Source organism: Eptatretus burgeri, chromosome 13 (genome assembly GCF_056783735.1).
Source record: "Eptatretus burgeri isolate ZD-2024b chromosome 13, Ebu_testis_v1, whole genome shotgun sequence".
Lineage (NCBI taxonomy): Eukaryota > Metazoa > Chordata > Myxini > Myxiniformes > Myxinidae > Eptatretus > Eptatretus burgeri.
The window spans coordinates 4,140,336-4,165,587 of NC_140973.1; the positions used below are offsets into that span (position 1 = coordinate 4,140,336).

The 25,252-nt window shown below is 43.8% G+C and overlaps 1 protein-coding gene across 9 annotated transcripts in view; it reads right to left on the reverse strand.

The window, feature by feature from the left end:
- The window catches only part of LOC147013689 (zinc finger protein 385B-like), a 543,756-nt gene that overhangs the window by 362,852 nt on the left and 155,652 nt on the right, over positions 1-25,252 (reverse strand). The window contains exon 1 of one of the 9 annotated variants that reach the window (XM_085850827.1): positions 24,054-24,423. The exons of 4 other annotated variants lie outside the window; for them this stretch is intronic. In XM_085850827.1, the coding sequence (XP_085706953.1) occupies positions 24,054-24,063 (10 nt within the window). In that variant the 5' untranslated portion in view covers positions 24,064-24,423. Of the gene's footprint in view, positions 1-19,799; positions 19,938-24,053; positions 24,424-25,252 lie in introns of those variants that run through there. 4 more of the 9 variants (XM_085850832.1, XM_085850823.1, XM_085850826.1 and 1 more) reach the window with 4 other exon arrangements.

The following is a 25,252-nucleotide window of genomic DNA, read 5'->3' on the forward strand; positions in this document are numbered from 1 at the left end:
ATTGGCAGACAGTCAGTGTATGGGTACATATGACGGCAGCAAACGCCTGCAGTGTCCATAGCATTACTTTCATGTCATCAAGTTGCTCCAGAATGCAACAGGTGCTCAAATTAACTTCGAGAATTTTAAAAGCTGAACAAAATGACAACCTCACAGAAAAGGGAAAATAAACTTTAAAAAAAAAAAACCTCCGGATACAAGACACCCCCTCTCCGAGCCCTCTCCACTTTCTTCAGCCTTGTTTGGGTGGGCACCCGAGAAAAGGTCACTCAAAGTATATATAGGTAAGACGAGCTCAGTTAAGTGGTTCTAAAGATCAACGTGAACTTCAACACAAAAAGTAATTTGGACGATGACCCGATGTGATGAAAAAAAAAAAGAAAACAACTAATGAGCAATTATGGCAGAGAATGCCATGAGACTGGTAAATGCACATGTCGCCTTTGTGTGGTGCTTGTAGTCATTCTCGGCGCCCGTCGTTATGGATTGGCGGCTCCGTGTGCCAAGGTCACCTCGAGTGCTGGCGTCGCCGCTACATCAGCTGGGATATGATATTTTTCTCATCTATTCCCGTCCATGTTGCAAGAACACTTTGCAGGAGCACCGAGAAAAGCCGTCGTTCTTTGATGAGGAATTAACAGCTAAGCCACGGATCTCTCCGTCCTGTCTGAGTCAACACCGTGAAGCAGAACCCCACGTCGCACGGTACACTGCGATGGCTTTATTATCGAATGAAAAATAAATTTAATTTACCCTTTTGCGAGCGGCCGGTTATCTTACAATCAGGAGGGATTTGGCTGTCGCATGACTGATTCAGCTGTTATCTTATTTACCTGTTTTTTTTTTTTTTCTTTTTTTCTTTTCTGCAGTTGTACGGAGTAGAAGAGAATTCAACTTGGTCATTCCGCCTCCAGCAACGTGGCAATCCCTTACGTTATATCAAAAAAGTGATTAACTACGAACTGGTGCAACCTCGCGCGCTGTGCTCACTTGCCACTCGACTCCACACTGGATAATTATTTAGAAGACTAAATGTGGCACGGCCTACCAGGCCAAGCGATATTAAGTAAAAGCTTGCCGCAGCATTATGCGCTCGCTCGAAGGACCGGCAACCGAGGCATCTGAGCAAGTGACTTCACATGCTTTTGACAGGTGATGTTGGATGTGCCATGAATGTACTGAGTAGCTTTTTCCCACAACTGAAATTTTCCTCGCACAATGGGCACATCGCCATCACAACGCCTCCAAGTGTGGTGCGTCGAGATGGAACTCGAAGCACCACCTCCGGTGTGGAAGACCATCGGTTCGGCAACAGTTGAATGAACCAGCAGTTTGGGGAGAAAAATGAGCCTTTTCTTCGACGTCCTGGTGGTCATAGATTTCCGATGTGTAATATTGCAACGTACAAAGCAAGTTTGTTTGTCATTAATTTCGCACTCATCTGCTGTTCGTAAAGTACCGGTACAACCTAGAAAAAGGGCACTGTCCCCTTCCTCGTCCGCGTGCATTGCATGTGCACGTATTCAAATGTGGACTGGAAATAAATGAGAAAAACATGGACTGCTTGAGACATGAAGGATTATCCAACTGTGTATTAAGTGTATGCCTGGTGTTGACTTAATGGTTAGGGTGGCGGGCTTGGGATACTAGGATCCTGAGTTCAAATCCTGCTCGGCTGTTGAATTGATACCAGGTGCGGTTGACTCCGCTTGTCATCCTTCCGAGATTGGCAAAGTGAGTTCCAGCTTGCTGGTATCCTGTGTCGGAGTGGCGACCCGTCCAGGATTGTGCCCACTAGCCAAGGAGACTGCTTCGGCAGCACCAACGCTCTGCACAGGGTATGGTCCCAATGGATGGATATATATTAAGTGTATAAAAAAATTCTCCTTAAATTCTAGGAGATACAAAAATCAATTAGCATTTGGCAAACTTCATCAGCCAAGATTGCTCCAACGCTGTAAAATATCAAATGTTATTGTTTTTTGATTACCTTTGTCGGGTTATTTTTAGCTTTGATGTGATGGGCCCGCCGAAGCAATGCAATTCCACAGCTGTGTAAAGCAAAGCAGAAACGTTCTTGCAGGATAATCCCCTTCTTCTGACCAAAATGGAAATATAAAAATACAACAAAGTTCAAGGCAGGAGGAAGCCATTGTGCCCATTCATTACTCAACCAGGGACCATAAACCCATTTCATTATAATGGTCATTAATTCAAGGTGCCGGCAATAGCTGGCCTTCTCTTTGCGAAGGACACCGTGGGATCTTTGGCGGCACCAACTAATGCTTGCAGACTGGACGCCCAGTTTAACGTCCATCTGAGGGACTGTGCGCACAATGATGCTTCACCATGCCTGCGAAACACCAGGATGACGGTTTATAGCTGGGACGAGATTCAAACAAAGAATATACAGCTCAGAGCCTCAAGACTATCCTGCCAGACCTGATCAGTCCCCTGAAAAGCATGAAGGAATAGATGATCTGGTACTTCAAGAGGAACATAACCAATTTGGAGCGACTTTAGAGTGACAAGTAACGAGGATTAAAGCGGATGAACAATACACAAATGAAGACAAAACATGGGTCATGTAAACCAACCCCGTGGTACATGCAATGCAGAAGCTACATCATGGCCTTTCAACATGTGATTGTGAAGAAAAAGGAAGATATAGTAATTAAACATGCCAGAACAATGTGCTGCTACCATGATGCAAGCAAATTAGAATCCCTGTCTTCTCAGGCAGTAAATTAATGTCAACAGAACCTCTCACAGCACAGCACAATTACCCAGTGATTCACACCGGCGTGACCTGCCCATAATCTTCTCCTTGTGCTGTTGTTCTCCTCCTTCTTCTTCTTCATAAAGCACAACAAGAAAAAAAAAAAAAACACCAATATCTTGAGTTTTGCTCAATCAATCTCAAGTATAGCTTGCTCATGATTGAACAGTTTCTCTCAATGGTTGTTATCTCCATTTGCAGGTTTCAGGAGGTGGGAGGAAGTTCTCCCAGAACTGAAAATCTCCACTTCCTTTTTAGTAACGGATCATGATTCATGAACAAAACTGGGAAACATCGTTCTCAAAGCCTCGTTTCAAGGGCTCTTTTCAAAAGCTTCACTGAACCTCTGACAACTGAACCTCAGTAAGGGTTTTCTTCATCGTTCCTGTCGCTCCGACTCTCATTGGTATAATTTCAGCTTTCTTCAATTTCCCCATCCTCTTGACCTCATTTTTAATCTCCTGGTATTTGGTCATTTTCCTGATTTCTGTGTCATTTACTCCAAAGTCGTTGGAAACTGAAATCTCGATCAACAATGCTGACTTTTCCTTTTTGTGTTTCCGCACCACGTCTGGACGCACTGCTTTGTTTGCAATGTGCACACTTGATGGGATCATCTTGTCTTAAATAAGAAAACCCGCTCCGTGGGAGTACCTCCGATGCAGGTGCCTTCCGCAGGGCAGCTCACCATATGATGGGATTGGGGTAAAGTCTTCGGGACCCCCACTCTTTGATGACAGGAGGAAAACCACGGAGTAACCTTCCTGGGTTAGATTGCAGTAGTGTGTGTCAGGCTGGTGCCGAGGTGTCATCCACTAGACGGCGGTCTGATGGGTTAATCTGAGGTGGTCCCTTCGGGTGGGTGCCTGGAATGTCCGATCCCTAAGAGAGGATGATCACCTTTCACTGTTATCATCTGAGCTCAAGTATTTGAACATCAGTATTGCAGCACTCTCTGAGGTTCAGAGACCGGATTGCGGCGAGATCATGGTGGGTGGTTACACCTACTATTGGTGTGGTCGCTCTGATGGTTACAATGCCCAAGGGGTTGCTGTTGCTGTGTCCAGTTGACTCCAATGATAACTGAGGTAACACCGGTCAATGAGCGTATCATAAAAATAAGGTTCCGTCACTCCTGGGGGGTCATTTCCCTGGTCTCTGTTTATGCTCCGACTGAGGCGCGTGATCTCACTGTGAAGGACGCATTCTATGCAAAGCACGAGTCTAAGATTGATCAGCGCCCCGAGCGAGACACTCTTCCAGTCTTGGGGGATTTCAATGCATCGCCTGGAATTGATAGAGATGGTTATGAGACATATGTTGGGCCCCATGGGTCTGGAACTGTGAACTAGAAGAGTTCTAAGTTCTTTGACTTTGCAAGAAGTCATGGACTTAGGGTGGCTGCTTCATGGTTTCAACACCCACAGGCTCATCGCTGGACTTCCAACACTGGTGGTGTGGCAAAGGAAATTGACCATGTGCTCGTTGATGACCGCTGGAGGATGATCCACAACCGCAGGGTCTACCGGAGTGCTCAGTTCCTCAACAATGACCACAGGCTTGTTGTCGCAACTCCTAAGTTGCACCGTAAATCCAGGAGAGTGGTACCATCCCAGCGTAGGCTGGTTGTTGGCAAGCTCAAGGATGAGGGGGTTACTGAGGAGTTTGTGAAAAGCGGAGGGGAGATTTGGGGGGCCTGGGTGCTTTTGGGGATCCTGAAGAGTTGTGGAGTGCCATCAAGCCCACCATCCTCGATGTTGCCGGTGGATGTCTTGGACCTCACCGCAGGGCGAAGAAGAATTTTGTCTCTCAAGGGACACTGAAAACCATTGATCGCAGGGCCAGGCATATTGGCAGAGATGAGCTGTTCAGGGCGTTGAGGCATAAAACTGTACGTGCGCTGAGGGTGGACAAGGGTTGCTGAGGGGTTGAAACGCAGGCTGCAGTGAACAGGTTGAAATGGGGGAAGGTCCTGGGATCTGTGGTATCCATGCTGAACTTCTCAAGGCTGGAGGAAATGCTGTACTCGTGTCGTTGCATGCAGTTTTGTGCTCTGTCTGGAACACAGGCATCATCCCAAATGACTGGAAGAGGGGCCTTGTTGGCCCTCTCTGTAAAGGGAAGGGTGATCTCCAAGACTGCAACAACTACCGATGGGTGCGGCTGCTCTCAGTGCCGGGTAAAGTCTTTGCTCAGATAATTATTGATAGGGTTTGCCAACATCTGCTTGAGCACCCGTGTCAAGAGTAGTCAGGCATCATACCAAAGAGGTCAATGATTGACCGCATTCTTGCTCTTCGGGTCCTCACCGAATGCAGACGAGAGTTTCGGTAGGGGCTGCTTTCAGCCTATGTTGATCTCTGCAAAGTGCTCGATTCAGTGAATCAGGATGCCCTCTGGAGGATTGTTGGTCTTCGTGGGGTGTCACCAAAACTGATCAATCTGATGCCTCAACTATACTCTGGTACTGAGAGTGCTGTGAGATGTGGTGACACCATCTCCAACTTATTCCCAGTTGTTGCTGGAGTTTGTCAGGGGCATTTTCTGGCCCCCACACTTTTCAGCACTTGTATGGACTGGATTCTGAGGGGGATGTCGGAGAGCTCAAGCTGTGATGCATCATTGGGGAATGTCAAGATCTCTGACCTTGATTTTGCAGATGATGGAGTCATCTTTGCGAAGACTCTGGATATCCTTTTGTGGCCCCTCGAGATGCTGATTGAAGAGTCAGAGCCACTGGAATGAAGGGTTTTCTGGGTCAAAATTAAGATCCAGGCTTTCAATGGCATCTTGGATGCTGCCATCTTCTCTGTACCTGTTTGTGGTGAGGATGTTGAGGTCACGGAGAGATTCACTTACCTTGGCAGTGATATTCATATCTTTGCTGGCTGTGAGACATCTGGGTCGTGCCTCGGGAGTCATGGATTCACTGGATCATGGTGTGTGACGCTGCCAGTACCTGTGCAGGAGGATGAGTGTACGAGTCTTCAAGTCCTTGGTGCTTCCATTCTTGCTCGATGAATGTGAGACTTGGACTGGACTATGACAAGGCATCTGAGACAGTGACTTAATTCCTTTGGTACCAGGTCTCTTCGGAGCATCCTTGGCTATCGCTGGTCAGACTTCCTGTCCAACGAGCAGTTGCTGAGAGAGACTCAAATGATATTTGTTACGTGCTCAGTCCATGAGCATCAGCTGTGACTGCGTGGACATGTGGCTCATTTTCTTGACACTGATCTTGCTCACCAGATTCTCTCAGCGAGGGATCTTCGTGAGTGGAGGGGGCCAATGGGCTGACCACGTGCCTCATTGTTGCAGCTGGTTGATTGGCATGTCAAGGAGATGGGAATTGGCCAGGCATCTGCCTGAGAGATGGCCAGATGGAGGCCCTTGGATTACCGTTGGAAAGTGGATGCAGCGACGCACTGCTCTGGCACATGCACTATACCTGACCTGACCTTGTTATACATGAGCATTTTTGCTCATTTTCAAGGATCGGATTTGGTTTGTGTTTCCATGATTGTTCTGGGGACCGGGATGTTGAAATGTTTGCAGATGTGCCAGTGGATTACTCTGCAGATGCTGTCATGTCTTTGCATTTGCAGTTGTTCTGACAATTTTTTTTACATCCCAAGAGGAGGTGACTGGTACTGTTCTGTTTCTTCCCCACAAAACCTGCATTTGTCTGACTGCTTCAATCCCATCATTTTCTTAAAGCCATTAGTGTAATGTTCTTGGTCTTGGGCATTGATGATGACTCATTCTCCATCCCAAGTAATTTGACCTCTTCTTAGCCATTCCAATGAGCCTTCCTTGTCAATCCCTGTTCTGTCAAGCTCTTTTTAAATCCTCCTGCCCTTTTGTCATTCTTCCATATTAGTGCATGCCCGTAGGTGCGTGCCTGTACGCGCGTGGCCGTACGTGCAAAAAAAAACTTTCACACTGCGTGCCAGAAACAACAACTACACAGGCCGTTCCTTCGCTCTCGTAAACGACACACACACACACACACACACACACACACATTGCTGGAATTATAGACGACACACACACACACACACACACACACACACACACACACACACATTGCTGGAATTATAGATGGATGAAATGAGGTCAATGGGATGACAAATGAAGGGGTTGAATGCAGACTGCAGAACAATGAGTAAGGAAACCCGTCGTTGTGAATCGTTTTTACCACCAAATTGAGATGTATTTCGTTGGCAAGCGTGTTGAGTAGAGCTGAATTCCTTAACACTTCCAAAGGCCACACCGTTTTGACAATTGGAAACAAAAAAAAGTTGTGCACTTTTTTTGATAAATTATTTTCGGAACAATTTTTCTTCAATAAATAAATAATAAAAAAAATTGTCTCCATGTACACACCTTTATATCATTAGCACCTCTTTATAAATAACATTGCTGAGGAAACGGCGCTTCTTCTTTGTTTCCTCGTCCAGGGCAAGAATGCGGAGGCTGCTGGATTTGCCAACGCTTTGATAAATTATTAGTTTTAATGGCCAATTATTCAATTAGCGCCAACGGATTTTGCCTTTTCGCAATGTCGTCGCAAGGAAAAACACAAAGAGAAGAGAAGAGAAGAGAGAAGAAAAAAACCTTCGTGCAAAAAAAAAAAATTACTTCCTGCTTCGGAGCATACCAGCTCACTCTGATGTTACCGAAATTTATGCACCGTCTAATATGAAAACGATCATAACTTGGGGCATTGTGTTTATCTATAAATGCGCATAAGAAATCGAGAAATTATTAGAATACACGAAGTCATCACTTTCCGGAAGTCCGTACGTTGTAACCCGTCATGGGGAACGCAACTGAGGTTCCCTTCCCCCATCGGCCACGCCCACGCAGCAACGTGTCTTGTCATTGGTTGGTAAATAAATGGCCATAACTTGGGAAGCACTTGTCCAATTAATATCAAACCTTGAAAAGGCACATCCTCAGGGCCCCAGCAATATATCCCGCAAGTTTCAATTAGATCGGACCAGTGGTTGTCGAGAAACAGCGGTCACAGACACACACACACACACACACACACACACACACACACACACACACACACACACACACACACACACACACACACACACACACACACACACACACACACACACACATTGCTGGAATTATAGATAGACTAGCATAACCCGCACTCTGTGCGACATGTTGGGGTGGGTGTGTTTGAGAAAGGAACTGATGCAGAGTATCAGTAGTAATTTTACTTTAATGCAGTAAGTGGAACACGATTTCACTGTTTCAGAACCATTTTATTTACTTTTTTTGTACCATGCATCTCATATGGTCTTTGAGATAATGTAAGCTGAATATCACGTTACTCGAGCGCAGAACAAAGTCGAAGATAGTGCGACACAAAACCACAAACTCGGAAATAATATCGAAGATGTCAGAATATATCTGCTGATATTTATTTTTGTGGCTTTCCTTTTTTTTCTTTGCATTCATTGCAGCTGTGTTTGTTTCTGTTTTGTTTCCCTGTTTAGTATCCATCATTTGTGCCTGTTTTTGGGAGTTTGTTGCTAAATGGATTAAGCCAATTAAGGATACCTTTTCTAGTTTGTTGTTTTCTTGCTTGTGTACAAATCTCATCCGGTAGTCTGTTGAGCTTTTCACAAACTCTGCTCGTTCTACACACGATGTTCTGTGCACTTGGTTAAGCTCCATAAAACCACCACCTCCTCGTCTCAATCAGTACAACCTCGGTATGCATCGGTTTTTGTAGAATATCTTGTGAATGGTTTCGAAGTTTCCTTGTTTTGATGTCTCAATAGGTGATCTCCAATTGTGGCCAGTTAATAATTGCACAGCTATATTGAAATACCAGCACCGCAAGTTGGTTTACAGCTTTGGTTTTGTTTCTTGGGGAGAAGGATGACTTCAGAATTAGTCTTATTCTGCATTGGTATGCTTTGCTGATTATTTTACACTTTTTTGTGTTATACCTGGGGGCCTTCTTCCATTCCAAGGTATCTGTGGGATGCTTCGTTTTCTAATTCCTGTATTATTGTACTTTCATCGATTGAGATGTCTGTTCTTTTTGTTTTTCCTTGTACAATTGTGCACTTGGCACATTTGTCAAGACCAAATTCCATTTGGATGTCCTCTGAGTACTGCTCTACTTGTTTCAGTTGATCTGCCAATTTCTTATCATTTGTGGCGAGTAGTTTTCGATCATCCATGTACAGTAGGTGTGTTACCCTTCTTGTTTCTTTGGTCATTTTTCTGTTGCATGTCAGATTGTATCCGTGTCCTTGTTCATTGATGAGGTTACTCAATAGGCCCAGCGCCAGACAAAACAGGACGGGGGAGGGGGGAAAGACTGTCACCTTGTAAGATGCCACGTCGTATCTTTACTCCTGGGATTTCAATCTTTCCTTCCACATAAGGTAGTATCAGCGTTGTGTTCCAGAGCGTCATTGCTTTTTCAATCAGTGTGACTATCTGGGGGTAAATTTTGTATACTTGCATGCATTTTATAATCCATGAATGTGGGACACTATCAAAGGCTATTTTGTAATCTTCACAAAAATGTTGTAATCTCCTCCTCTCACTGATTGCACAGGCATGTGACCAAAAGAGACACTTGTGAAGAGAACAAAAACACACAAGTCAGTGACAGGGTTTGGACTGATGTATGTGTGATATATATATAATGCACTAGGAAAAATAACCCGTCGCTTCACTGAGAGGGATATTAAATGGGGCTGGAGAGTAAGGAGGAGGGGAAGGCGAGAGGAAGCAGATGAAGGAGAGGAGGGAGTGAGGGGGGAGGGGAGCAAGGAGAGAGGGGAAGCAAGGAGGAGGGGAAACCGAGGCAGGAGAGGTGAGCGATAAGTGATGGGGAAGTGAGGAAGGAGGGGGGAGCAAGGAGGGCAGTAAGGAAGGGTGGGGGAAGGAAAGGCAGCATGAGGGGAGGGCAATGGAAGGCAGCATGAGGGGAGGGCAAAGGAAGGCAACATGAGGGGAGGGCAAGGGAAGGCAGTGTGAGGGGAGGCCAAGGGAAGGCAACACAAGGGGAGGGCAAGGGAAGGCAGTGAGAGGAGAGGGCAAGGGAAGGCAGCATGAGTGGAGGGCAAGGGAAGGCAGAATGAGGAGAGGGCAAGGGAAGGCATCATGATAGGAGGGTAAGGGAAGGCAGCGCAAGGGGAGGGCAAGGTAAGGCAGCATGAGGGGATGGAAAGGGAAGGCAGTATGAGGGGAGAGAATGGGAAGGCAGCATGAGGGGAGGGCAAGGGAAGGCAGCATGAGGGGAGAGCAAGGGAAGGCAGCGTGAGAGGAGGGCAAGGGAAGGCGGCATGAGGGGAGGGCAAGGGAAGGCTGTTTGTCTGTTCCTGTTCCCCAAAACTCCCCATCCAACTTGAAAGAGCTTGAGCAAATCTGCGAGGGAAGAATGGGAGAAAATCTCCAAATCCATATGTGCAAAGCCGATACAGACATACCCAAGAAGACTCGAAGCTGAAATCGCTGCCAAAGGTGCTTCTACAAAGTATTGACTCAGGGAGTTGAATACTTTTTGACATAAGACATTTGAACTTTTCATTTTTAATTTGAAAAATTTCTAAAACATGTTTTCATTTGTCATTATGCGATATTGTGTTTAGATCAGTGACAGAAAAAATTAAAATCTAATCCTTAAAAATCTAACTAACACAACAAAATGTGACAAAAGTCGAAGGGGTGTGTATACTTTCCGAAGGCACTGAGTGTATGTGTGTGTGTGTGTATATATATATATATATATATATATATATATATATATATATATATATATATATATATATATATATATATATATATATATATATATATCTTCTTCTTCTTCTTCTTTCGGCTGCTCCCATTAGAGGTCGCCACAGCAGATCATCCGTTATGATCCGCATAGTGAGTTGGCACAGGTTTTACGCCGGATGCCCTTCCTGACGCAACCCTGGTCGCCTCTTACGACACAAGGATATGGTACACCTATTCTAACCGGGGTATACACCGGCCCAGAACACTGGTACTCACTTCGCCGACCTCAGAAGGATGACAGGCTGAATCAACCTCCTGGTGTATTAATTCAGTGGCCCAACGGGGCTTGAACTCAGGATCTTTTGTATCCCAAGCCGCTGCCCTAACCACTGCCCCAACACCAGGCTATATATATATATATATATATATATATATATATATATATATATATATATATATATATATATATATATATATATATATATATATATATATATATATATATATATATATATATACACATATGTAAATGTATTTCTGTGTTGTCACTGAAGGCAGAACTGCTCCCTCAAACTTTTGCGAAAAAATACCAAACTTCAGGGCTGCATCTACCTCTCCTGTGTGTAAGTTATCAGGGTGATTTTTTTTTTAAAAAAAAAATTTTTTTCAAACTTCAATCTTCAACTTCAGTTGCTTCTAAAAATGTATTTTCATGAATATTACAATTTGCAAAATAAATGTTTGAATTCTGCTTTGTGTAACCCATGACAACACAGCAACTCATGTACAGAACTTATCCTCAGATAAAACAGGCCTGTCTCTGGAGCGACGTGTGGCGAGGTATTTTGAATTGCAGTGGCAGTTGTTTTGAATTATGTGGAGCTGAGGTATCTTTAATAACACAGCGGTTACGTGGTGGTGAGGTGTTTTTAACAACGTGGTGGTTACGTGATGGTGTGTTTTTGATAATATGCATATAGTTCTGTGCAGTGCCTGTCCTGTGTAGTAACTGAACTACTCCCTCAAACTCTTGTGAAATCGCACCAAACTTCCAGGCTGCATGTACCTCTCCCGTGTGCATGTCATAACGGTATGGTTGTTTTTGAAATTTATTGAAAAATTATTTATTTATTAGATTTTTTGAATTTTTTGTTTTTGAATTCTACTTGGAGAAATTGCACAGCGGGAGTCATTTTGAATTATGTGGAGGTGACGTGTATTTAATAACATGGCAGTTACGTCACAGTGACATGTTTTTAATAACATGGTGCATACATCACAATGAGGTGTTTTTAATAACGTGGAGGTGAGGTGTTTTTCATAACATGGAAATTACGTCACAGTGAGGTGATTTTAATCACGTGGAGGAGGAGGCGGAGATTGGGACCATACTCTGTGCAGAGCTATGGTGCTGCTTAAGCAGTCTCCTTGGCTATTTGGCACAATCCTGGACGGGTCGACATTCCGACATGGTATACCAGCAAGCTGGCACTCATTTTGCCGACCTCGGAAGGATGGGAGGCCGAGTTAACACCACCTGGTATTTATTCAACAGCTGAGCGGGATTTGAATTCAGGACCCTCGGATCCAAAGCCGCCACCCTAACTATTAAGCCAACACCAGGCATATAATAATGTGGAGGTGAGGTGTTTTTAATGATGTGGCAGTGTGGTGTTTTTATACATGTGGCAGTAAGGTGTTTTTAATATTGTGGAAGTGATGTGTTTTTAATAATGCGGCAGTGGGGTATTTTTAATGAGGTGGAAATGTGGAGTTGTGTTTCATAATGTGACAGTGATGTGTATTTAATGATGTGGAAGTGAGGTGTTTTTAATATTGTGGCAGAAAGGTATTTTTAATAATGTGGAAGTGATGTGTTTTTAATAATGTTGCAATGATGTGTGTTTAATAATGTGGAAGTGAGGTGTTTTTCATAATGTGGCAATGATGTGTGTTTAATAATGTGGAAGTGAGGTGTTTTTCATAATGTGGCCGTGATGTGTTTTTAATAATGTGGTGGTGAGGTGTTTTTAATAATGCGGCAGTGATGTATTTTTAATAATGTGGCAGTGAGGTGTTTTTAATATTGTGGCCTTGATGTGTTTTTAATACTGTGTCAGTGATGTGTTTTTAATATTGTGGTAGTGATGTGTTTTTAATAATGTAGTGGTGAGGTGTTTTTAATATTGTGGTCGTGATGTGTTTTCAATAATGTGGTGGTGAGGTGTTTTTAATAATGTAGTGGTGAGGTGTTTTTAATATTGTGGTCGTGATGTGTTTTCAATAATGTGGTGGTGAGGTGTTTTTAATAATGTGGAAGTGAGGTGTTTTTAATAATGTGGTCGTGATGTATTTTAATAATTGGTTGTGAGGTGTTTTTAATAATGTGGAAGTGATGTGTTTTAATATTGTGGGGGTGATGTGTTTTTAATAATGTGGCCGTGATGTGTTTTTAATAATGTGGTGGTGAGGTGTTTTTAATAATGCGGCAGTGATGTATTTTTAATAATGTGGCAGTGAGGTGTTTTTAATATTGTGGCCTTGATGTGTTTTTAATATTGTGGCCTTGATGTGTTTTTAATACTGTGTCAGTGATGTGTTTTTAATATTGTGTCAGTGATGTGCTTTTAATGACGTGTCAGTGAGGTGTTTTTAATAATGTATCAGTGAGGTGTTTTTAATAATGTGGCAGTGATGTGTTTTTAATAATGTGGTAGTGTGGCATTTTTAATAAAAAGGCAGTGATGTGTATTTAATAATGTGGCAGTGATGTGTTTTTAATAATGCGGCAGTGATGTGTTTTTAACAATGCGGTATTGATGTATTTTTAATAATGTGGGAGTGAGGTGTTTTTAATAATGTGGCAGTGAGGTGTTTTTAATAATGTGGCAGTGATGTGTTTTTAATATTGTGGTAGTGATGTGTTTTTAATAATGTAGTGGTGAGGTGTTTTTAATATTGTGGTCGTGATGTGTTTTCAATAATGTGGTGGTGAGGTGTTTTTAATAATGTAGTGGTGAGGTGTTTTTAATATTGTGGTCGTGATGTGTTTTCAATAATGTGGTTGTGAGGTGTTTTTAATAATGTGGAACTGAGGTGTTTTTAATAATGTGGTCGTGATGTATTTTAATAATTGCTTGTGAGGTGTTTTTAATAATGTGGAAGTGATGTGTTTTAATATTGTGGTGGTGATGTGTTTTTAATAATGTGGCCGTGATGTGTTTTTAATAATGTGGTGGTGAGGTGTTTTTAATAATGCGGCAGTGATGTATTTTTAATAATGTGGCAGTGAGGTGTTTTTAATATTGTGGCCTTGATGTGTTTTTAATATTGTGGCCTTGATGTGTTTTTAATACTGTGTCAGTGATGTGTTTTTAATATTGTGTCAGTGATGTGCTTTTAATGACGAGTCAGTGAGGTGTTTTTAATAATGTGGCAGTGAGGTGTTTTTAATAATGTGTCAGTGTGGTGTTTTTAATAATGTGGAGGTGAGATGTTTTTAATAATGTGGCAGTGTGGTGTTTTTAATAATGTCGCAGTGAGGTGTTTTTAATAATGTGGCAGAGGTGTTTTTCATACTGTGGAGGTGAGATGTTTTCAATAATGTGGCGGTGAGGTGTTTTTAATAATGTGAACGTGAGGTGTTTTTAAAAATGTGGAAGTGATGTTTTCAATAATGTGGCAGTGAGGTGTTTCTAATAATGTGGCAGAGGTGTTTTTCATAATGTGGAGGTGAGATGTTTTTAATAATGTGGCCGTGATGTGTTTTTAATAATGTGTCAGTGTGGTGTTTTTAATAATGTGTCAGTGTGGTGTTTTTAATAATGTGGAAGTGATGTTTTTAATAATGTGGCAGTGAGGACTTTTTAATAATGTGGAGGTGAGGTATTTTTAATAATGTGGAAGGGAGGTATTTTTAATAATGTGGCAGTGAGGTATTTTTAATATTGTGGAAGTGATGTGTTTTTAATAATGTGGCAGTGAGGTGTTTTTAATAATGTGGAGGTGAGGTATTTTTAATAATGTGGAAGTGAGGTATTTTTAATAATGTGGAAGTGAGATGTTTTAATAATGTGGCCGTGATGTGTTTTTAATAATGTGTCAGTGTGGTGTTAATAATATTGTGTCAGTGAGGAGTTTTTAATAATGTGGCTGTGATGTGTTTTTAATAATGTGTCAGTGTGGTGTTTTTAATCCTGTGGAGGTGAGATGTTTTTAATAATGTGAAGGTGAGATGTTTTTAATAATGTGGCAGTGAGGTGTTTTTAATAATGTAGAAGTGAGGTGTTTTTAATAATGTGGCTGTGATGTGTTTTTAATAATGTGTCAGTGTGGTGTTTTTAATAATGTGGAGGTGAGATGTTTTTAATAATGTGAAGGTGAGATGTTTTAATAATGTGGTGGTGAGGTGTTTTTAATAATGTGGCAGTGAGGTGTTTTTAATAATGTGGAGGTGACATGTTTTTAATAATGTGGCAGTGAAGTGTTTTTAATAATGTGGAGGTGAGATGTTTTTAATAATGTGGCGGTGAGGTATTTTTAATAATGTGGCAGTGAGGTGTTTTTAATAATGTGGTGGTGAGGTGTTTTTAATAATGTGAAGGTGAGATGTTTTTAATAATGTGGCAGTGAAGTGTTTGTAATAATGTGGTCGTGAGGTGTTTTTAATAATGTGGCAGTGTGGTGTTTTTAATAATGTGGCAGTGTGGTGTTTTTAATAATGTGGCAATGAGGAGTTTTTAATAATGTGAAGGTGAGGAATTTTTAATAATGTGGAAGGGAGGTATTTTTAATAATGTGGCAGTGAGGTATTTTTAATATTGTGGAAGTGATGTGTTTTTAATAATGTGGCAGTGAGGAGATTTTAATAATGTGGAGGTGAGGTATTTTTAATAATGTGGAAGTGAGGTATTTTTAATCATGTGGAAGTGAGGTGTTTTTAATAATGTGGAAGTGAGATGTTTTAATAATGTGAAGGTGAGATGTTTTTAATAATGTGGCCGTGATCTGTTTTTAATAATGTGTCAGTGTGGTGTTTATAATATTGTGTCAGTGAGAAGTTTTTAATAATGTGGCTGTGATGTGTTTTTTATAATGTGTCAGTGTGGCGTTTTTAATCATGTGGAGGTGAGATATTTTTCATAATATGAAGGTGAGATGTTTTTAATAATGTAGCGGTGAGGTGTTTTTAATAATGTGGCAGTGAGGTGTTTTTAATAATGTGGAAGTGAGGTGTTTTTAATAATGTGGCTCTGATGTGTTTTTAATAATGTGTCATTGTGGTGTTTTTAATAATGTGGACGTGAGATGTTTTTAATAATGTGAAGGTGAGATGTTTTTAATAATGTGACGGTGAGGTGTTTTTAATAATGTGGCAGTGAGGTGTTTTTAATAATGTGGCAGTGAAGTGTTTTTAATAATGTGGAGGTGACATGTTTTTAATAATGTGGCAGTGAAGTGTTTTTAATAATGTGGAGGTGAGATGTTTTTAATAATGTGGTGGTGAGGTATTTTTAATAATGTGGCAGTGAGGTGTTTTTAATAATGTGGTGGTGAGGTGTTTTTAATAATGTGAAGGTGAGATGTTTTTAATAATGTGGCAGTGAAGTGTTTGTAATAATGTGGTAGTGAGGTGTTTTTAACAATGTGGCAGTGAAGTGTTTGTAATAATGTGGTAGTGAGGTGTTTTTCATAATGCGGAGGTGAGATGTTTTTAATAATGTGGCAGTGAGGTGTTTTTAATAATGTGGCAGAGGTGTTTTTCATAATGTGAAGGTGAGATGTTTTTAATAATGTGGCGGTGAGGTGTTTGTAATAATGTGAAGGTGAGATGTTTTTAATAATGTGGCGGTGAGGTGTTTTTAATATTGTGGCAGTGAGGTGGTTTTCATGACGTGTTCGGAATACCTGTAATAACATGTTCAAATCAGAATTCACTGGTTGTAAACGTATTCAACCCCTTCGGTCACTACTTCATGGAGGCACCTTTTGCAGCAATGACTGCTGTGAGTATTTGTGGGTCGATCTCTACCAGATTTTCACAGTGAAATGGTGAAATCTTTGCCCATTCTTCATGTGAAAATTTCTCGAGATCTGCCAAGTTTGACGGGGATTGTCAATGGACTGCAATCTTCAAGTCTCGCCATAAATGTTCAATTGGGTTCAAGTCAGGACTTTGACTGGGCCATTCGAGAACATTTATTTTCTTCATATTTATCCACTCCAGTCTGGCTTTAGTTTTGTATTTCGGATCATAGTCGTCCTGAAATGTGAATCTCCTACCCAGTTTCAGATTCATGGCTGACTCAAGCAGGTTTTCATCAAAGTTTCTCCTGCACCTTGCACCGTCTGTTGTCCCTTCTTTCCTGACAAGTTTGACAGTCCCTGTTGATAAAAATCAACCCCATAACATGATGCTGTCACCATCATCTTTGACAGTAGGGATGGTGTTGACTCGGTGTTGTGCAGTGTTCGGCTTGCTCCAGTAAGAACGCTTTAAATTTACACCAAAAAGTTCAATTTCTGTCTTGTCTGACCACAGAACATTTCTCCACATCCCTGCAGTGTCATTGAGATGCTTTTTTGCAAACTCCATATGAGCTTTTAGATGTCTTTTTCAATAATGGCTTCTTTATTGCCACCTGTCCATAGAGACCAGCTTTGAGAAGGGAACGGGATATTTTTGATTGATGAACACTGACCCCCATCTCAGACATAGAACCTTGCAGATCCTTCAAAGTCATTGTTGGATTTACAGTGACATCCCAAACCAGTTTCCTGCTTGCCCGGATGCTGGGTTTGGATGGGCGACCTGATCTTGGTCGAGACTGGGTGGTATAATACGTCTTCACTTCTTAATGATGGATTTCACCGTACTTATCGGGATAATGAGTGACTTTAAAATCTTCTTTAACCCTCTCCTGAACGGTACTTCTCCACCACTTCATGTCTGACTTCTTTGGAAAGCTTCTTGATCTACATGTTTGCCTTGTTGGTTAGCCAAATGAATTTCACTTTAAAAGTCCTTAGATAAGTAGGGGAGCTTCATTTTTAAGTTAATGTGATTTTGTGTTAATTCGGCAAAGGGTTTGAATACTGATGTAACTGAGATTCATCTGCTTTTCTCTGTTAATCCAACTTATTCACATTATATGTATATATTTTTTTAGCTTTATCACTTTGGAGTAGTTTGTGAAGACTCAATATATTTATTAAGTTTGATTTGAAAGCATCTTAAAATAAGCTCAGGTAGCATCAAAATGTGAAAACTTTGGAAGAGGGATGGGGGGGGCTGAATGCTTTTGCAGGCCACTGTATACAGTACATATAATTAACACACACACACACACACACACACACACACACACACACGGCACAAATATCCCGAAATAAATTACAAAACTTTCATATACGCCATCCCAACAGCTGAATACAGTGTGTTCTGATGGTGACAGGTGTGAACCCTCTCCAGTGCAATGGTGCTGCAGAAGCATTTTCAAAGCAAGTGAATACACAGGGTGTTTGCTATAACCTTCTCGGCAGTAATTGTCAGTGTAGGAATTTGAAATTTGGCCAATGTGCAGTTTTTATAAGACACTATGCGATATATATTGAAAATCTTCCAGCAATCAGTGCCGGCAGAAGAGACCACAGCTTAACGACCTATCAGAAGGACAGCATAACGATTAATGCACCCCCTGTCTGTGAATCACCAGGATGACAGTTCATAGTTGGGTTGGGAATCAAACCCAGAACACACAGCTGAAAGGTGAGTGGGCCAACTCAAAACAATCCTGCCAGTCTACGTCATGTTACACCAGATTTTCATTCTCAGCACATTTGCTATTTGATATTGCTAAGTGTGTTTACACGCCATCTGCGTTGGCCCGACAAAGGTAAATGTAACTTTATGATTTACGAGGTACAGATGGAATAAATAAATAATTGGTGACGAGAATGAACTTGCATAACCGTGGCTGGGAAGGAGCCTGGGATAATGGAATCTTTTCTTTAATATTATTTACCGTGTGGAGCGCAAATGGATTATTTAAGCCTGAATATGATTCACAACGATTTCTTACATCAGAATTTCACCTATATGGGTGGATAATCGAATGGTGATCGTTTTATATTTGATTTTGCAATAAAAAGTGTACTTTGTCTGGTGGTATACATCTTTCTCACCACTCACTGATATAAATGTTTAGTACTTTCTCCTTGGGCTAGAGTTAAAATTTGTTACATTTTCATGCAACTCAAAACTACAATTCAAGGAAAAAATATCTCTTGCTAAATATCCATAAATGGAAGTCGGCCGGTGGATCCTCACTCCCATTCACGGAGGGTCACGTGACCAAAGGAGAATGGCTTGCCTGCAGTGGAAATTGAACCCAAACCAGAACACTCAATGCTAGAATCACCATCTCTCGAGCAGCCAATTGCACAATCGTTACTAATCGAAATTCCATCAATGTATCAAAAATGACAAGAAGCACGCTAACTTTGCATGATGATAACCTGAATCGGTTGAGCTCCCGAAGTACAAGGGAACAGTTACGGGAACATTACAATCACTGCTTGTTTTTAATTTCGGATGACAAGTTCCATCCCTTAAAGGTTCTCTTTGACTTATAATCAGAAATTCTGCCTCTTCGCATTGCCTAGCAACCCAAAGAATGCAAACAATGGTTTTGTTTATTTATTTTTATTTTAAACTTTTGACCTTTCCACAAAAAAATATACTAAATGGTTTACAAAATATCTAAAATGTTAAATAAAAAGCTCAATCTGATCACTCATTCTTGATTTATTTAGCTGCTTGCAGAATGCAAAACAATCTACTTGATCAAAAATCTAAAACATATTTATTTTGTGTGAACGTAGGATACACCCTAGCTTCTGCTTGCAGTCTGCAAGCATGCCTCACCGGTGTGTGTGTGTGTGTGTGTGTGTGTGTGTGTGTGTGTGTGTGTGTGTGTGTGTGTGTGTGTGTGTGTGTGTGTGTGTGTGCATATATATATATATATATATATATATATATATATATATATATATATATATATATATATATATATCACAAACAAACGAAAAAAGAATAAATTACTAATAACAGCAGGAAAAAGATGATATCGGAAATGTACGTCAGAAGAGCCACGTTGCGTATTGTCAGTCGTTGAAACACAATACATTGTTTAGTTTATTCACACCAATCAAATGCTAACCAATTAAAATCCGACTCACTTGTACAACCAACCTACTGATGTGTTCCCCACTCCATAACACGAATACCATTTTAACACATTATTTACACCAATGGATCTCGAGTGCCGAAACAGACTTTCAGTACAATCCGACCCTACTAAACTAGTTCTGACTCGTCTAACCTCATCCCAAGATCCAACCATTCACCCCACCCCCATCACTTAGAAGAATGTGATGAATGGTATCCTTTGGTAATTCATGGTTCGAGCATGGTATTCATGTATACATATATATATATATATATATATATATATATATATATATATATATATATATATATATATATATATATATATATATATGGTATGGCAGGTCAGCAGTAAATGGAATACTCTATGGAAGGAAAAAAATAATTATAAGAAGAATGATACCTCTGAATGGTTTTCCATGGTAATCATCTTGGTGCCGTATGGAACATTTTTGTGGTACGTGAATGGTACCTTTTTACCTCCGCCACCAAAGGTGGATGGAGGTTATGTTTTCACCCCTATCTATCTGTCTGTGAACAGGATATCTCAAAAAGTTATGGACTGATTCGGCTGAAACTTGGTGTACAGCTTGGGTGTGTGGCACGGACAAATTGGTTCGATTTTGGTGACGGTCCGGATCCAGATAGGAGAATTAAAAAAAAAAAAAATTATAAAGTGATTCTTCACCATCGAGAGATGGGACAAAAAACGATACATAACATACATCTCAAAAATATGTGGACGAGTTTGTAAGGTGACAAGAACAAGGCAATTCGATTTTGGTTCAGGTGTGGATTCAAATAGGGCTCATCAGTGGGATAGAAAACGTAAACTGTTCAGCCTGGCGGGGTGTGCGCTCCACCGAGTGCCGTTCCAGTTACATTTTTTTGTAAAGCTTTCGACCCGTTTCTCACTAAGTCCACCTCTTCTGTCTAATGCACTTCTGAGTTATGACCCAATTCGGCTTTGGGATTCATGCAGATTCTAACCGTGTGGGCTCCTGGTCATGCAGGACATTTCAAGGCCAATCCGGCGGCAAAAACGAGGCACGACCTTCACGACATTGAAGTCGAAACCTACTTCAAGGAGCTGTCCTAATTATCAGGTAAAGCACAACAAGAGCTTCAGCAGTGTGAATGTGGAAATGCCCCAGGGACGGCAGTGGACACGAGGATCAGGATCATAGTTTGAACACCACGATTCATCCAAGATAATGTCCAGCCGTCCCTTGGTTGATGCGAAAATGTCCCATAACATTTGACACTCGTTGCTAATCACCTGGCTGAAAATCCAGGTGTGTACCTCGGCTGGCGAGTGAGAGCCTGAACCCACCCAGCAAGTTTCATTCCCCAAAACATGAAAAAGTGCGGAGTCGTGGAAACCCGCGCCTGGTCCTGAAAGAGGGGACACGCCCGGGTGACCCGCACAACTCGTCAAGCACGTCCAATGTCCGATGTACAGAATTGCCGAGCATTTAAACACTCCATTTAACACGGTCAATGGGTCCACATGGAAATGCCGTTTTAACGTCTTCGACTGGTCGCTCAAAGGGTTCTTATTGCACGTGCGTGGAGGGGACATGAACCCGAGATCGAGTTTGCCATGCGAGAACGTACTGGGGGGGGGGGGGCATGATGCTATCGGAATTCCAATCGATGATCCTTTCGAGGAGGTAAAGTTGTGGTGGGGAAGAGGGGAGGGAGAATCCTCAATCCAAAGACACTGCATCGGATGACGTAATTAAGGATGCTGTACCGAGCTGGTTCATCTCGGTGGGAGAGAGCAGACTGCTTGCTGAGAGCAGCTCTTCAGCGCCATCGTGTTTCCATCTCACAAGTCCGAGTCAACATGCTGCCCATTGAAGCGGTACACGAGGGTGATATATGGATGGAACTGTGCACGTCCCGGGGGGGGGGCGGTGAGGGGGGAGTATGAAACTGTACCCAAACCAGGGGGGGCACGAAACTATGCTTGCTGGCTGGAGAGGCATGCAAGTTTGATTCCAATGTCAGCGCATTGTGCGGATGTGTTAAAAGGGGGGAATTGTGGGGGAGAGGACAAGCGAAGCCGGATGAGCAAGCAAGAGAAAGGAGGGTGATGAGGACAGGGTTGTTGGGGAGAGCCAGAGTGATGAGAGTGGGAATTATGGTGGAAAGGAGGTGAAGCCATCTGCACGTGATTGGAGGATCTTCGGGATGGTGTGCACCTCGAGGTAGACAAAGATGGACAATGATCAGAATGGAAAACAGACCGACAGCAGCATGTACACGGGGGAGGCGTTCGCTTCAACATTGTCGATACACAACATATAGGTATGTATAGGTATGTCTACGATAATAGTCGACAGGAGAACAATCTAGCAGACAATTTGACAAATATGAACATTGAAACGGACAGACGGACAAATGACTGAGACCAAATCAGAAACACACACACACACACACACACACACACACACACACACACACACACAAACACACACACACACACACACACACACACACACACACAAACACACACACACACACACACACACACACACGACCCTCAGCGGGGGGAAAGCAAGCCTGACCGCACGGCTTTAACGGCACTCGGCAGCACAACAAAGGATTGTCGAGGGAGTGAGGGAGACAATTACCCCCCCCCTCCTCCCCCCGGCATGATCTCCTTCATGTCCAACAGTGTGAACCGCTAATGACCTCAAACGTGTCATTGGAGCCCTCCCGTCGGGACAAGAGACCTCACACGATCTGTATGGGCCCCGGTTTAAACACCCCCCCCCCCCGATCACTATAGACCACCTCGGAAGGACCGAAGCGGTACGTTGATAAATTGTTTATTAGTTACATCTGTAGATCATAATCCAATGTAAACCATGGTAGAGTGAAAAAAACTAAATAAGGAAACCACCACCCCAACTCCCCTCCCATCAACCACCACCACTCTCCAACTCCCCTGGCATCAACCACCACCACCCCAACTCCCCTCCCATCAACCACCACCACTCTCCAACTCCCCTCCCATCAACCACCATCACCCCAACTCCCCTCCCATCAACCACCACCACTCTCCAACTCCCTCCCATCAACCACCACCACCTCAACTCCTCTCCCATCAGCTACTACACCCTCCCATGAACCACCAGCACCCCCACCACCCTAACACCCCCTCCCCAACATCTCTTCCCATCAACCACCACCACCACTCTCCAACTCCTCTCCCATCAACCACCACCAGTCCCAACTCCCCTCCCAGCGACTACTACCCCCCCACCCCTCTAATCACCACCACCCACCCCCCTCCTATCAACCACAATCCTCCCCACACATCAACCACCACCACCCGCATATTCCCTTCCACACAATTCAACCACCCGATCGATCGTTCGAACATCCAGAGACCGATAGCGAGCGACACGACGTGACACTTGCTGCGTTGATTTCCGTTTTAACTGCAGCACTTCGCTCGGACCGAGCACGTCGCGTCCTCACACATAATGAACACGTGGACCGCTCTCCGACACCAGGTGATTCGGTACAGACACACCGACGTAGGGTATCATGGTGGGGGGGCACACAGCCGGGTATCATGGGGGGAGCACACAGCCGGGTATCATGGGGGGAACACAGCCGGGTATCATGAGGGGGCACACAGCCGGGTATCATGGGGGGCACACAGCCGGGTATCATGGGGGAACACAGCCGGGTATCATGGGGGGCACACAGCCGGGTATCATGGGGGGCACACAGAAGGGTATCATGGGGGGCACACAGCCCGGTATCATGGGGGGCACACAGCCGGGTATCATGAGGGGGGCACACAGCCGGGTATCATGGGTGGCATACAGCAGGGTATCATGGGGGGCACACAGCCCGGTATCATGGGGGGCACACAGCCGGGTATCATGAGGGGGGCACACAGCCGGGTATCATGGGTGGCATACAGCAGGGTATCATGGGGGGCACACAGCCCGGTATCATGGGGGGCACACAGCCGGGCACATTCCTACTACTTACACTTGGACTATCGGAAACCAGATAACTAGTGTACAGTACAGGTGCGCATTGACACGCAGGTAACCACGCGCACGACCTGGATGCTAATTGGGACCCGTGTGGTTGAGCCGAAGAGGAAAGCGGTTTAAACCCCGAAAGGAGACCGAGGTGTCCCCACACGTCACGCAGGTGTCCCGTTGTGAAAATAGAGACCTCGCGCACTAAGTGAGTGAGTGGTACCGACCGGCATGTTGTCGTCGGTGAGTGAACGTGCACACTCACCCAGGAGCATGGTGACCGGACGCCAAGAGCGCCCACGACCACAGCGAAAGGAGGGAGGAAAGGTCTTGCACCGCTGGGGTTCCCAGGAGACGCGCTTCGCGGCTGAAGTTGCCGTGGTGGCGACGGGCGGAAGCGACGAGCGGAGAAAAGCGAGACAGGTTCGGGGACGGGGACAGTTTGCGGACGCACGCACGCACGGGAGCACACACAAACCGAGAGCCGACCGACCGTGCGTTCGTCCTCGTGCACACTCCGTCCACGTGCGTCCCGCGCTCGCCGCAGCCTCGAGGACACGAAACGATCCCCGGAGCGCGCTCGCCGTGCCCCTCCTCCTCCCCTCTTAGTTCCCTCCTCCTCGCCCACCCGGCCGACTCCTCTCCCCTCTCGCCTCGCGCACCTGCCGCACTCCCGCCGTGGGACGCAGCGCACGCGACCTCGAGCTGCACGAACAAGCACCGATTGACGCACAAACCCCTTCGAGCCCTGAAAGAATCATTCGTTCCTTATTCGTTTGTCGCGGCCACGAATTGGGAATTTTGACAACTCGATGAAGGGACGTGCATTCGGGGGACAACGGTCGGGGGTGTTGGGGTGGAGACGAGGGTCCGTGTCCGTATGAACCCAGACCGAGACCCAGACCCAGACCCAGACCGAAACCCAGACCCAGAACCAGACCCAGACTGAGACCCAGACCCAGACCCAGACCGAAACCCAGAACCAGACCCAGACCCAGACCCAGACCCAGACCCAGACCCAGACCCAGACCCAGACCCAGACCCAGACCCAGACCCAGACCCAGACCCAGACCCAGACTGAGACCCAGACCCAGACCCAGACCGAAACCCAGACCCAGACCCAGACCCAGACCCAGACTGAGACCCAGACCCAGACCCAGACTGAGACCCAGACCCAGACCCAGACCCAGACCCAGACCGAGACCCAGATTAAATAAAATTAATGACAATGTTATATGAAGCGGTACACGAGCCCATCAGGAGGCAGTCTCGTGCCCGTGCGGTGAGTTTATACACCGTTCGTGCCGCCGACAGAACACACTTTCTTATACAATACAATCCTACACCTATCTCATGAATGTTCATGAATGACGTTTCTGACTTTAAGATAAGAATGAGTTAAAGAGCCTTCAATGAGATTCGGGGTGGAGGTGGGGGTGGGGTGGGGGTGGGGTGGGGGTGGGG